The 14125-nt window shown below is 38.0% G+C and overlaps 1 protein-coding gene across 1 annotated transcript in view; it reads left to right on the forward strand.

The window, feature by feature from the left end:
- ADCY2 (adenylate cyclase 2) overlaps positions 1-14125 on the forward strand; it is a 203279-nt gene that overhangs the window by 121796 nt on the left and 67358 nt on the right. The window contains exons 5-7 of the mRNA XM_068196378.1: positions 10361-10509; positions 11616-11727; positions 12801-12928. Coding sequence (XP_068052479.1) covers positions 10361-10509; positions 11616-11727; positions 12801-12928 — 389 coding nt within the window. The remainder of the gene's footprint in view (positions 1-10360; positions 10510-11615; positions 11728-12800; positions 12929-14125) is intronic.

A 14125-nucleotide genomic window follows, 5' to 3' on the forward strand; every position in this document is an offset into this window, starting at 1 on the left:
GTATGGTTTTTTTACAGTATACAACTTCACACATACAAACATGCAGGCGTCAGTGTGTAAACCAGGATTCCAAAACAAGGGACATAGAATATGGAATTGGTAAGAATAGACCTATTTTAAACCCTTCAACATGTGAGACCAAGAATTCAGACACAGCCCTAATCCCTCAAGGAGACAAACTGGGCCCCGTCTTTTGCTGTGCTGAAGGACATTTGCCAAATGTCTCCACTGGATTGCACATCCCATGAGAGAGAAAGAGGAAGCAGAGCAGCCTTTGTGCAGGAGCCTGGAGATTAGGGAATTCACCTGGAGCACTGCAGAAGCAGGAAATCTAGTACTTGCTTCAGTGATTTTTAAAAGGTTTCATTTTGGAGCAAATTAGTTTCACCTGAAAAGGCTGCTAGGGCTCTACCTCATGCTCACTGATAAGCATTTCTCTGTGGAGAAGGGAAGAGACTTGAGCTCTCGCTTTGGAGAGCGCTGTTTTGATGAAGGTTTGCACATGGGGAACACTGTTTAACTTGTGGATCTCCTGTTAAAGCTTGAAAACCTCTGGAGCTGACACCCCGTTTCTGCACCACTGGCCACTGTGGCTTTGTGTGGAGCCTGTGTTGGTGGCCACAGGTTGCAAGGGGCTGAGGTAGTGAGCTGGAGGAGGGGTCATTGTGAATCATTTCATGTCTGCCAAAGCTGCCTCCAGCCTACTGTGGGACACATGAAACAGTCATGGAAAAAGCCTGCTTTGTGTACAAAATCTTAGCTGTTTGGCATTAAAAAGTCATCTAACTAGGGACCAAAGGTGCCCCTGCCCAAACACAGTTCGGAAGGAAACAGGCAGCTTCTGGAGGCTGGAGACAAGCTGATCTGTGCAGAGGACTCTCTCCCCCCAAACAAGGTACTCTCGCCCTTGAGGAGTTGTGGCACATGGACAATCCATGCTGGAGCAGGGACACACCAGAGGGCACTGCAGGCCATCAGTGTTTGAGGCTGGATCAGAGATGTGGAGGACAGGGGCAGCAGAAACCTTTAATCATAGAGCAGCAGAAGTGGTTAAGCAAACAGTGACAGAAAGAAACTATCACACATTGCTGTCTCAGCTTCCTACCCTGCCTGCCACGTCAGCACAGGAATTTTGATGGACCTAGCATAATGAGTGGCAAAAAGAGGGAAAACTGAGGTCAGGAAGTTCAGAACATAGATGGTTAAGTGTCTGTGTCAGTGTTCATCTTCACTGTTTTGGTTTTTTAATTTTTTTTTTTTTCAAAACTGCAATCAGCAGTGAGAGGTTTGTTTTTGTTTACAGTAAATTAATTCTATTAAAATTACCTGACTGCAGACTGTTTTGCCCACAACAGAGATCCAAGCACATTAAGGTGCCTCCTTCCAGCCTGGAGCTAACGACCTGGTGGCTCTTTGTGCAGAATCATAAACAGCACCCTCTTCTGGGAATTTTCTTCTTATGTGGCTTCTTCCTGCAGATCTAATTTTTTCTCAGTTGCATTTTTAGGATTCCAGTTTTCTCAGTGCATTGCACACACAGACAGTGTCCCAGGAGGACAGGCTTTTCCTAGGTGACAAGGCACTTCAAAGTCTGGTAGTTACCATTCCCGTCTTTCTGTGATTCAGCCCAAGTTCCTGTCTGCAAACTTACATGTGTAAGTACCTCTGGAACATACCACAGGAAACACTTCCAAAATTGTACACACAGTAACATGGAAAATGTTCAGAAAATATAATGTGTAGAATAAAATTCAGAAAATATTTAGAAAATGAAACCAGGCTAATTCTGAATGCTTTAACCCTTGCTATGATTTATGCTAAATTTTGTTTTGTGGTTAGGCCTGGTAATGAGTGTTAATTACTAGTTTAGCATGTATCTGCTATACAGTAAGTTGTTGCTTTTCTTCCCTGGTCAGATTCCTCATAATAAAGAGAATTGGTTTTCAAAACTCTGTTTATATTGTTTTTGTTTTTGGTTTTTTTTTTTTTCAGGAGGAGCAAAGATTTTCATTGAAAACTTTCTATATTTAGTAACTGGTGAATATAATCATTAAAGAGCAATTGGGAGATTTCTACAAGAAACTGTCAATCCTGAGATGGAAATATAATGCAAACCATTCTTGTTCCCTTTTATTTAGACCATTGTAAGGAAACAAGAGGTCTGCTTTATGAATGCAGTAACAGCATACACCCTCCAGACATCTGCCTGTTCTTTGATTTCCACCTAGTGTGAGTCAGCCTCCTCTGTCTTCAAGGCTAGGAAGTGAGCTGTTGAATAAATAGTGGTGCTCAGAAAAGAGGTGTTAAAATATACAGCTTGCAACATTAAAATTTATCATCACTGTTCTACAAGAAGTAGCACAGCTCCTTACTGTAGGCTCACTTTTCATTAATTATGGGTGAAATAAACTCTTATTTCTACTTGAATGAACTTTTATCTCTATTTGAACTGGCTGTTTTATGGGCCAAAACTATGTTTAACTACTTCTACTCTTGACAGAGATTGACTGTTTTGATTAATTTCTGTTGCTGTGTGGCCTTACTTCTCAGTGCTCTGTCTGACCCACTTTTAAGTGGTTTTGAGCTCCTGACAAGTGCAGCTAGGTGCCTGATAATAATCTTTATTCTTAAAAAATCTAGATTTTGGTCTTTATTCTGTGTGGTGAGAAATATTTGGTCACTCAAATATATGCTATCTGTAGACTAGCCAGTAAAACATTAGCAAATCACCAGTGAAATACAGAAAGAAATCCATTCTTGCATATTTACTTGGTAATCTGTAAACAGATGGCTAAAACACCAGAGGCAATGTCAAAGGTAAAAACTATCAGTTTCATTCTATTTAGAAGTCTGTGGAGGAGTGATGCTGTCATGTGCTTCAGATACGATCTTCTAACTTAAATGCAGTGCTGTGCCTTAGAAGTGCTTTTGGTTTTGCTTTGGATTTGATGCTTTTAACTACAAGGTTTGGTTCTAAACTGGGCAGATGAACAGGAAGCTTTAGTGTTTGAAAAAGGGCTGCATAGATACCTTTCAAGTAGTACTCTTGAATATCTTCCCTGACATGTCTCATAGATGGCTTGGAAGAAGGAAAATATGCAAAAAGAGAGATTAATTTGGTTTTCTTCAATTTGTTGAAAAAATAACAAAATTCTTCTCATCAAAATGTGAAGTGAGTTGTACCAGAGTTAAATAGTTTATTGTTTAAAAGAATGTTATTGAGCAATTGCCAGCACTGTAATACTTCACCTCTATTAAAGACTGATATAGTAATAAACATGTTATGCTCATCAAACTGATTCTTTGCAAAATGCTGCTTCTGTCTGTTCATCAGTTCTATATGAAATTTAGAGCAAGAATTAACAGGATCAGACAGAAACAAACAAATTCTGTCAGTTAATTAGTCAGGTCTGGCTGTGTATGTTGGTGTGTTCTCTTTTACTCTATTGTTGTGCTGTTTGGTGACTCGTCACTTGAACAGCCCCAGGATAGGCATGCTTTCTGAAGGTGTAGTGAACATCGTTTGCAAAATTAGTCATAAACAGGCTGCATATGCAAACTGTAATCTATGCATAAACATTAAACATCCCCTAGGTTCTGTGAAGGAATTTGTCTTTGCCAAATATGTGGTGAGCCTGTGAATTTAAATGAGCTTTCAGTCCCCTACATTGAAACAGTGGTGGTGTTTGTTGCTTAGCTTTAGTATTTTTCAGATGTGGAGGTGACTGGTGAGATGGCAGCTCTACATTCCCAGAGCTACTCTACAGCAAACGAGCTGGGCACACTGAGGGTGCACAGTGCTGAATATTTAGCTTGCAAACCCTTGCCTTAAACTGACAGCCTGCATTGGCTTTACTGCTCTTGTGAAGTGACCGAGTCGCGCCACTGATGTTTGGCAATGGCAAAATTGTTTGAAGACAGCTGTCCCCTTTCTGAAGGCAATGGCTGGAGCTCAAGGACTGAGTGGGGAGGGCAGAGCCTCTTCCCAGGCAGAGGCTCCCAGGCAGCACTGTGGGAGCAGATCCCTGTCTAGCACCGACCTGGGCCTCCCCCTGGCCATGGTCCAGTCCCAGCACCTGGGTGGACACAGCTCATCACCTTCTGAGCTCGTGACCTTTCAGCTGCCTTGGGCCTGAAAACTGGCAGCCCCCGCTTGGGGTTCCTCCTATTCTCATGGGAGCAGCTCCTGGACAACTACAGCTTGTCTTCTGCAGAATAAATTCATGAGGGCATTTGCATTTCATGCCTGGGGAGCTAGTGAGGATTGAGAGGATGGTGCTTTCATTCCCCTTGTGTGTGTGTTGATTTCCTGGTGTTGATATTGTAGCTCCTGGCATTGCACGCTTGAAATTTCACCAAAAGGGTCATGAAAACAAAAAGCTTTATGGTACTATGCTTGGGGAAAAAACTCATTTTCCAAGGAGGAAAAAAAATCAGAAATTAATGTTGTTAGCAGTGGCGGGGAGGGGGAGGGGTGTGTGGTGTGGCATTGATGAGAACAGATGACAGTTCATAGTTCTGCCATCAAGAAAGATGTTACCTGTGTCGTAAAGCCTGTACTAGCCACAAGCAAAAGCAGCATCTAGATATATAAAAAAAAGATCAAAATGACAAGAGATGTGATATGTAGGAGATTTCTAGATGTCATGAAAAATCCTTGATCCTTGTCTGGTTTTGTCAAAGCCAATGAAAGTGCTTTGGATATTTTCCAGGAAAAAAGCCATCATAACCAAGGAAGGGGCTGCCACTAGATAGAAGAAGTATAATCAGTATGAAATAAAAGGTGCTGCTGTGATGGGATTGTATTTGGAAAGAAATAGAATGATGCACTCAACAGTTTGGTAGGAAATCAAGTAATAAGAAAATGTTTTTTAGTATTTAATGGGTAGAGGTTTGGGTTAAGTAACTTTCCATAATCAAAAGATTTCAGTGATGTTCAGCATAAAAGTGCTGACACTTCCCAGCAAGAAAGCACAGTCTAATAGTTTTTGAGTGGAGTAACTGGAAGTTACCAGTGGAGATGTTCAATGAACTAGCACATGTGTTATGTTCTGCAAGAAGCTCATCTCATTGTTTATGCTATTATGTATTTTTTATTAATGATCTAGGAGGTATGTGAAGACATTCACAGACAATTACTTTTGCAGAAAATGTAAATACTGATCTTATAATAAATACCATAATATTGAATACTTTATAAACAATATTAATCAAGAGAGTTTTTTGTAACTTTCTGAAGAGACATAATTCTAAAAGAGTATGGGCCATAGCTAGGATATTGTAAGGCTGCAACTTCGTAAAATATTTTGGAGAAAATAGGAGACATGGAACAGCAGACAGAGAACTTCGGGGATTTTACAACAGAAGGTTGTACAGAGTAAGTCATGGACATACTGAGGGAAATAAATGTATGCATGTCCTTGTTCACTGGAGCAAACTGTTAGGATTTGTGTCAAGAAACCCCTAAGAATGCTTGAAGGTTGTTGTGGATTTTGAGAAGAGATGTAGAAAATACTTAGGAGGAGGAGAGTTTTACACTTAAGTCTGTTTACCTGATCAAAAAGACAATTATCTGTGTTTACAGGAATAAGAGTAAGGACATTAGTCTTGAGCTGAGAATGATATAACAGGTCCAAGGCTTCAAAGTAAGGAATACAGAACACATTTTTAACAGTTTTTAACAGTTCAGGTGGTCAACCACTAGAAGTTGCTGAATTCTCCATCTCTTGATGTCTCTGTAGTCAAGACTGAATACCTTTCTTGTTGTATATAAGTAAAGTCAATTTATTGGCTTCAGTCAAAGTAATGAGGTTGATGGAGGCTACTAACATGGGCTAAATTTAAGGAGATAATAGCACGTAATTTTTAGGAATCTTATCATCTCTCAGTTAGAAGTCCAAGTTAGCTTTAAGAAAAAACAATTTACAATTCTTTATTCTTGTAGGTGTGTTTTAGAGGATGATCATGATGTCTGGATTAACAGCACAGCACAGTACTTTGACAAATACCCTCTGGACCACCATCTCTATCAACTCTTGACTGTTCCATCATTTTGTCATCAGGAATCAGAAAATTAATTTATTTTATGTTATTTCTTGATACATTTCAAGGGCAGCTTAAAATTTGATATTATTTGTGTTTATGTCTAAACTTTATTGTGAAGCAGGATGCGTGCATAGGCTAATTGCTTCTGGAGCTCTTACTACTGACTTACTGACCTGATTTGTCAAACTCACTAAAGAGATATATGCCACAGGAATCTGAAAACAAAATCCAACCCACAGAAAAGCAGAATTCAATATTCAGTGCCCTAAATGACATTGAAAGGGACAAAAATATCTCTATACGGGATTATAAGGACAAAAATATTCCTACAGTCCTTTACTGATCTACAAATATATAGTTTTTCTGCAGACTTCTTGAATATCACAAAAAGCTTAACAACAAAGATGGACATTTCTTCCAGTGAGACCAAAATTTGGACCTGCAGTTCTCTCCCTAGATAACAGAGAGAGAGAGAGAGAAAATTGCTACCTCAGAATTTCAGTATTAGATTCTTTGAATTGCCTTGAAGGACAGTTTCTCTCCACTGACAGCAAGGCACAAAGTTGATTTTAATAGGGTGAGTCCTATCAGACTACCTTTATTTTTCCTTAATGACATTCTGTTGGCTATATTATTCAAGAGATCAGACTAGGTGAAAGAATATTTGGCCTTTAAATCTATAAATGCTTACATGTGTGCTCAGTAAAGCGTTGATCATGGTGTAATCTTGCACAAATGAGTGAATCAGTATTGGTAGTTTGCATAACAAAACAGGAATAAGCAAATAAATAAAGCATTATTGCCTCAGGCCAAGAAGAGGTTGATTTGTGAAACATTCACTCTTGAAAATAACCTGTACCTAATGTTTGAGGAGATCGTGCTTGTTTGTTGCAGAACATGCTGTTGCATGATGTTTTGTGAGATACTCAACGCAGCTGCCACCTTGCAGAAAACAGCACAATGCTGTGTTCTTTAACGGAGCTGTGCCAACTTATTCTAGCTAAGAAAGCAACCAGAGTTTATCAAGCTTTAGAGGAGTGATGTGTAACTAAGAATCACTGCTAAAGTTATCTGTATGTTTCAGGGAAATGTCTGACAAAGAGATCAACTTGGATGTGAGAGATTGAGAGGACAAGAACTCAAATAACAGCTTGACATATACCACAGACAGTCTTCAGCTGGAGAACCCAGGGAGGATGCCTACTTGCTATACTTCTAGTGGGGTCCAGGTGGAGAAGAGAGAAGTACTTAACCTATAGTATTGAAAGGCACTTTAATGTTGTATTCAGTATAGGTAGTGGGCTCCAGCTTTTAGCCCTAAGACTTGAAAGGTATCAGCTGGAAGTGACTTGAATGCTTGAGAGGAAAGCATAGTCCCAGGGAATAAGTCAGGAAGCAGTCTTTTGTGCATAAATCCCCTGTATAAGTTGTTAAGGTCATGTTATTAATATTCTAGGGAAGGACATTTGTGAGGAGATTTTCATTATTGTCATAGCACAGCAGTTTCTCTTTCACCAGAAGCAGGTATTCTTATTTTCAGTCTGAAGACTTTTAAGTGGTACCTCTTGACCTGCATTCAGAATTATTTCAGCTTTTTTCTTACAAACTGTAGCTCTTAGAGTGGCTTCTCTGTCTACTACAAATAAGGAAGATTTTTGTCTAAAAGTCAGTGTCTCATATCTCAGTTCAACTAGTTTTGATGTGTAGATTTTCTGTCCTTTTGAGAGAATAATACAGAATTGAATGTATTACCAAATATAAAGCCAGCATAAGCAGCAGTCTTGATTTGTGGTGTTCCTTGCATAGTTCCAGTCTCTAGGAGTTTCAGTGCAGAACATCATGCACTACAAGCTGATCAGTAAGTGGTTTTGATCCTTCCACTATGCTCTTTTAAGCCAACAGCAATGACAAAACAGGAAGGAAGAGGTGTTCTCATGTGCTTTGCATTTCTTAGGATCTTCAGCTGACCAGCCCAGCCGCAGTGTTCATCAGTAGTTGAGATTCACCTTCTTTCACAGCTGTCTTTTAGTGAAAGAAATGAAAATGAACAATCCACATTATCACACAAGGGATAACGTCAGGACTGAAGTGTGAATGCTTGCAGCCTGGAGGATGGAGAGGGTGGCTGAAGGCTGTATGTGCACCTGGGTACGGCAAGGTGTTCTACAGTGTGCTTCACCAATTGCAGTTCTCTAAAGCAACCTCTGGTTGCAACCTTCTCTTTTGCACAGTGAAAATGGAGGAAGAAAAACATTGTTTGGAGGGAATTCTGGTGTGGTGAACAGCTTCATCAGGATGTTTAAGCAGAATGGAATAGTGGGCTGGCCTGAAGAGAAAAAGAAGGGGAAATATTCCATCTCTCCTGATTTTCCCTACAAAATGAGGGCATTCTGTTTTCCTTTTCCTCATATGATTCTTTAGCTTGTAGTTGACTTTATGCTGCTTTCTATGAAAACCTTTCCTCTTGTTTTTTTACTTGCTTCCTTGAAAACATTTGTTGCTTTATGACCTTTTACCATCCTTTCTGAGTTTCAAAGACGTAAGCAGTAACCTGGACATTGAGTGTCTGCATCACTCTGTGTCTGGAATCATAACAGTCAAAGGAAGATAGTGAACCAGCTTGCATTTACAATCTGTGGTATAAAAGGAGTATAGTGTTGTAAAATCGTAGCTAAAAGCACTCACCTCTCCATTAACTGTGTAATTACAGTTGTTAACAAGTCTGAACAATCCTGTACCATTAGATAAAGAGCAACCTGGAAGAGTAGGTTTTCATTATGGAAAAAATTGATTGGTTGTATGGATATTATTTACAAGTTAGCAAAATACCTCCACCAAGGAGCAGTGGAAATGAAACACTGCCAGTGAACAAAAGCAATGAAAATACCCCGGTCTCTTGGATGTGAACTTGCTAAAATGCCTAAACATACTAAATTAGTCTTGCATTTAAGAAATAAATTATTAGTTCAATATTAATTAGCAGCAAAGCAAGATTCTGTCTTGATTCACTGCAATAGAAGTTTTTTGCCAAATATGTGCAGGATCAGTTTCACAGAGCCTCATGTTACTGAATGCTATGCTTACAAGTGCACACATGCTATGAGGAATGTGAATTTGTCGCTATATTTGACAGAGATATATAGCCAAGGTTGCTGCAAATATTAGAAGAGTCTATAGCCCCGTTATTGCCTTGCTCTACTCAAGGTCATCAGACCTGAACAGGAATAATTATACCAGGCAGAGGATTGGATTAATGGCTACACTTCTTCTGGTACCTTCATGAACAGAACTGCAAAGTCTGCGAAAATACTCTTGTTAACCAAAGAGCATGCATCATTCTGAGTAACACCTGAGAATCATGCACATTTTGAGGTCAGCATCTTTTCTGGTGTAGCTGTTTCTCTCTCTGACTCTGTTAGGGGCTTTTTCAGATGCCTTCCCCCTCTTCACTGGTTCAGGCTTCTGGTTTTCATCCTTAGCCAGATGGAGTCTCTCCTGTCTGCCTATGAGAAAATGGGAAATTCTTTTTCAGTTTCAAGATGGAATATGATAAAGCAAGAAGGATTTTTTTTTTGCAGAGTTTTTGTTGACCTGATTTCCAGTGAAACAGGAAATCAGTCTAAAGCTGTCACAGATGAAATGGGCAAAATGGAAGTGTCAGAGAGCTTTAAAAGAGGAAGATCATAATAACAAATGAAGAGGAAGACCCTAATACCAAATAATGAGGAAAAATATGTAGGGTTTGGATTTTTTTAGTATTCCATATGCATTTGGGTTAATTAGAAAAGAAATCGTCAAATGCCATATTAAAGGAGAGAGTACCTATCAAAATGCTTTGCATAAGTTCAGCATTTTCAGCATATTCTGTGTATTTTATTTTCAGTCTAACTGCTAAAATTAAGGCAGAGCATTTAAAATGCATGAAAGAAAAAAGAAAGATGTTGCTTATTTCTGCTTGAATGAGACTGCATTTCTGTGAAAGTCCCCCGGACTGGCCTTGTGACTCTTGTTTCATTTGCTGCATCCTACTCAGATATTGAATTGATTCCTGTAGATAACATCATCAAATGTTAAGCTTATCTTAAACTTTTTCTAATATACCCAAAACGTTGAAGAAGGCAGGTATTGGAAATGTGTTTATGTCTCTGTCACACTCCTCAAGATGCTGATTAACTTTGGGGCTCCTACCAGGCCTGAGAGCAAGCCTCATCAAAATGTTCTGTGGTATTGACAATAGGATGTGCCTTGCACAGTATCGACGCCATACTGAATTTATTCTCCTTAAAAAAACTGTGGATTTCATTTTCAATTTTAGGAGCGTCTTCTACTTTCTTTACTGCCTGCTCACATTGCCATGGAAATGAAAGCAGAGATCATTCAGAGGTTACAAGGTCCAAAGGCAGGCCAGCTGGAAAACACCAACAACTTCCACAATTTGTATGTCAAAAGGCACACCAATGTAAGGTATTGTACTATAATAAAATTTATCAACAACATTCAGGAAAAAAAATTAAAGAAAGAGTTAAGGGAGGAATTAAGAAAATATTTTTTAAACATGCTTTTCAGCAACTTAATATGTAGCACCCCTTAAGTTGATCGATTGCTGACAATGCTACATTCCAGAAGAGCTACAAAGGTGTTAACATGAAGGAGTTGTTGAGAAAAAGCCACACAATAATAGGCTGTTTTTCATAATGTCTTCATTTTTCAGATTGAAGTACCAAATCCTGCTTCTGTGTATGCTAGTCAAAATTGTAATTCATGTCAGTGGTATGATTCAGATTTTGCAATTTTCTTAATTGGAACAATTTCTCAGGATTTGTATCATGTAAACAGAGGCAGCTGTAACACATATGTGTTTTACATAGTACCTGAGATAAAATATTCTGCTGACAGATCTGATTATTTATTATTTAAAAATTTCTAGTAGCTGGAAAAATAAATCACTTTCATCTCAAACATTCTTTCTTCTTAACACAGTACTTTTCCCCTTTTTTTTTGGGTTTTTTGTTTGTTTGTTTTGTTGGGTTTGTTTTTTTTTTTTAATTGGACAAGTTAGTTTAAATTATATTCTTAGAAACTGATTTATTAAAAATGTTGTAGGACTTTTGAGGAAGTTCATGTTCTCTTGTGAGCACAAATACTCTTTGAAACTATTATCATGCTATTATTATACTGATGATTTGTGACTTAAAAAAATATTTCTGTTTTTTCAACCCCATAACAGATAGAGGTATAGAATGTTTATAAATTCCTATAAATATAGGTATGCTTATAAATGTTATACCTGAGGAGGTAATACCTATAAAGGTATATATAGGTATATATTACCTATATGTATTAGGTACATATTGAACACAATGTGTTGAACACAACACCCATAAAGGTAAATACATGTTTATCTATAGATGTAGTTATATTTATTGCTCTACATTTAGTAGTGGCTGTTTTGGGTGTGGGCATATCCCTGTGAAGTCCAGGGCACTTGCTTTCAGGTTTTGCTGCTGGTTGATTGATCTGAGTGCTGCAGAAGGAAGCTGTGACCGAAATTCTGTTCCTTTCTGTTGCAGCATCTTGTACGCTGATATCGTGGGATTCACTCGCCTGGCCAGTGACTGCTCACCAGGGGAGCTGGTGCACATGTTAAATGAGCTCTTTGGCAAGTTTGATCAGATTGCCAAGGTGGGTTGCTATGGGAGGCTGCTGTTAGATTAAATAAGAAAGTCATCTTTATAATGTTGAGGATTTTTTTCCTCTTGGGGTTTTCGTGCAGCCTTTCTGAGACTTTGGCAGGAAGATTGGATTTGAAACGTGTGAAGAAAATGATCTGGCTCTGGTCTGAGTGCAATAGTGCATTTCTGCCAGAGTGACAGTCTGTGAAACCCAAGATAGCTCTCTAATAGGACCAATAGGGACAGCTCATAGAGCCCAATAAGGCTTAATGGCAGATGAACACTTCTTTAAATAGATGTTTTGCAATATCAAGGATTAAGAAACTCAAGAAAGAAAAGTATTAGTCAGTTTTCTGGTTTCAAAAAAAGCATTTATGAAGGAGAAGAGAGACAATATTGATCGAATCAATTTTAATTACTGACCACAGGCTCTTTATTACTCAAGAAAAGAGTCAAATACAATCAGAATTTTTTATTCTGCTTATTTAGGTGTCATTTTTATAAAAATTAAGTCAAATTTCATGTGTAAAGGTAAAATCAGAAACCTCAGAACAGATAAAAATTTCCTGTGTTTTAACTATCATCAAGTATTTTAAAAATTAAATTAAATTAAATTAAAATTTCAGTTTTTAAAAAATATTAAAAAATAAAAAACTTTACATGGTCTTCGAGTATAAAATATAGAAATGCTATTATGCTTGCTAGCTTCTGGAAGCATTCCATAGTATATCTTCATAGACATAAATGTGGAAGATTACATCTTTTGATTTAATATTTCAAACAAAAAGGCTTTATTTAGATTGAGGACATGATAGTTTAGCTCAGTTCTTTATTCTCAGATGTGAACATGTTTTGCAGTGGAATTACTTCCTGCTTTTGCCCATTAAGGACCATAACTGGTGGAGGGATCAACCATACAAAACTCTCTCAGCGTTTCTGTTGTAGCAAGCCCTTCTCTACTGAAACAAGCTTTAGTAGAAGGACTTTCCTAATGTCATTTAAGTCAGTCTTTGCAACAGTAACACTTCATTTATGTATTTCAAATTGAAAGTCACTGTCTCAATTTCCTTTTTTTTCCTCCAGGAAAATGAATGTATGAGAATTAAGATCTTAGGTGACTGCTATTACTGTGTTTCTGGACTACCTATATCTCTTCAAAATCATGCCAAGAATTGTGTGAAAATGGGACTGGACATGTGTGAAGCCATTAAGTAAGTACTAAATTTTTTTTTTTACAAAAGCTTTTAAAACCAGTCTTTCACCAAAATTATAGTATATATAGGTGAGCTACACTTGACAGAAGTGTGTATCATGTGGAGGTCTCGCTATGTGGGAGTCCTCTGTGTGATTTATTTTTCCTAATAAGCTGGACTTTGACTTTAAAACTTGGTGTGCTCTTCTGTAAATTTAAGTGCCAATTTTTATGTTTTTGTCTAGATCACATTAACCACTGTCCATTTAGCAAAGTGAGAAATTGGCCCATCCTTGTGAGGTATATGTGTGGTGTGCCCCTCATCATGAAATGGATAATTATGTTGAATTGTGTTGATCCTAATGACTAATGAAGTAGCCATACAAAATTATTCCTCTAATCCTTAAATGTGTGTAATTGTAGTCACAAGAGGGATTTGGCTTTTCGTTATCTGACCTTCTAACTCAATCCAGGGTAATCACTGTATGGGTAGGTTGACTAAAGCAAATTTGGTTCTTTTCCCATTTATGTGTTCACGGAAAAGGTGTAGTATTTTTGGAAACTAGTATTTTAATCTCTTTGCTTTAGCAATCTTTTATAAAACTAACCTCAGTACAGGAATCAGGTTTCTTCATTCTCTAAAATGTTGTTTCTTCATCCAAAAATGGTTGTACCTTACAAAGTGACCAAAGAAATCTAATTTTTAAATGGTACTTGGGAGAATTTCTCCTTGCCAAGCAAGATAAAAGTCTACAGATTTGGTTGCATTTCAGTTGCTTTCACTTGATGCTTTCTCTTTTTCACTTAATATCACAATTAAGCCATTTGCTTTTTTAGCATATTAGGAAGTAAAGCTACCATCCCTTCTGTAGAGCAGTTGGTAAAAGGGTGTCAGTTCCAAAGTTCTGGCTCTCCTTGTTGGTCGACTTAAAAATGTCAGGATTTTTTCCCCAGCCTTTGAGTAAAAATGAGAGCTTTCTGGTTTGCATTTCAAAACATCTGTGTGATGTGTGAGAAAAGTGAGTTAAAAGTATTTGCATAGAGTTTCCTATCAGCCTGTTGCTTTGTTACTTAAGAGGAAAAAAATATAGGAGGTTACAGGGTGGTGGAAAAACAGCCCTAAACTTGAGCCATAAAGTGCCCTTCACAAAGTACCAAAGTATATCACACATCATAATACAATGTTTTACTTGAGCTCAGAGAGCAATCTGTCAGT

Source organism: Anomalospiza imberbis, chromosome 1 (genome assembly GCF_031753505.1).
Source record: "Anomalospiza imberbis isolate Cuckoo-Finch-1a 21T00152 chromosome 1, ASM3175350v1, whole genome shotgun sequence".
NCBI classification, from domain to species: domain Eukaryota; kingdom Metazoa; phylum Chordata; class Aves; order Passeriformes; family Viduidae; genus Anomalospiza; species Anomalospiza imberbis.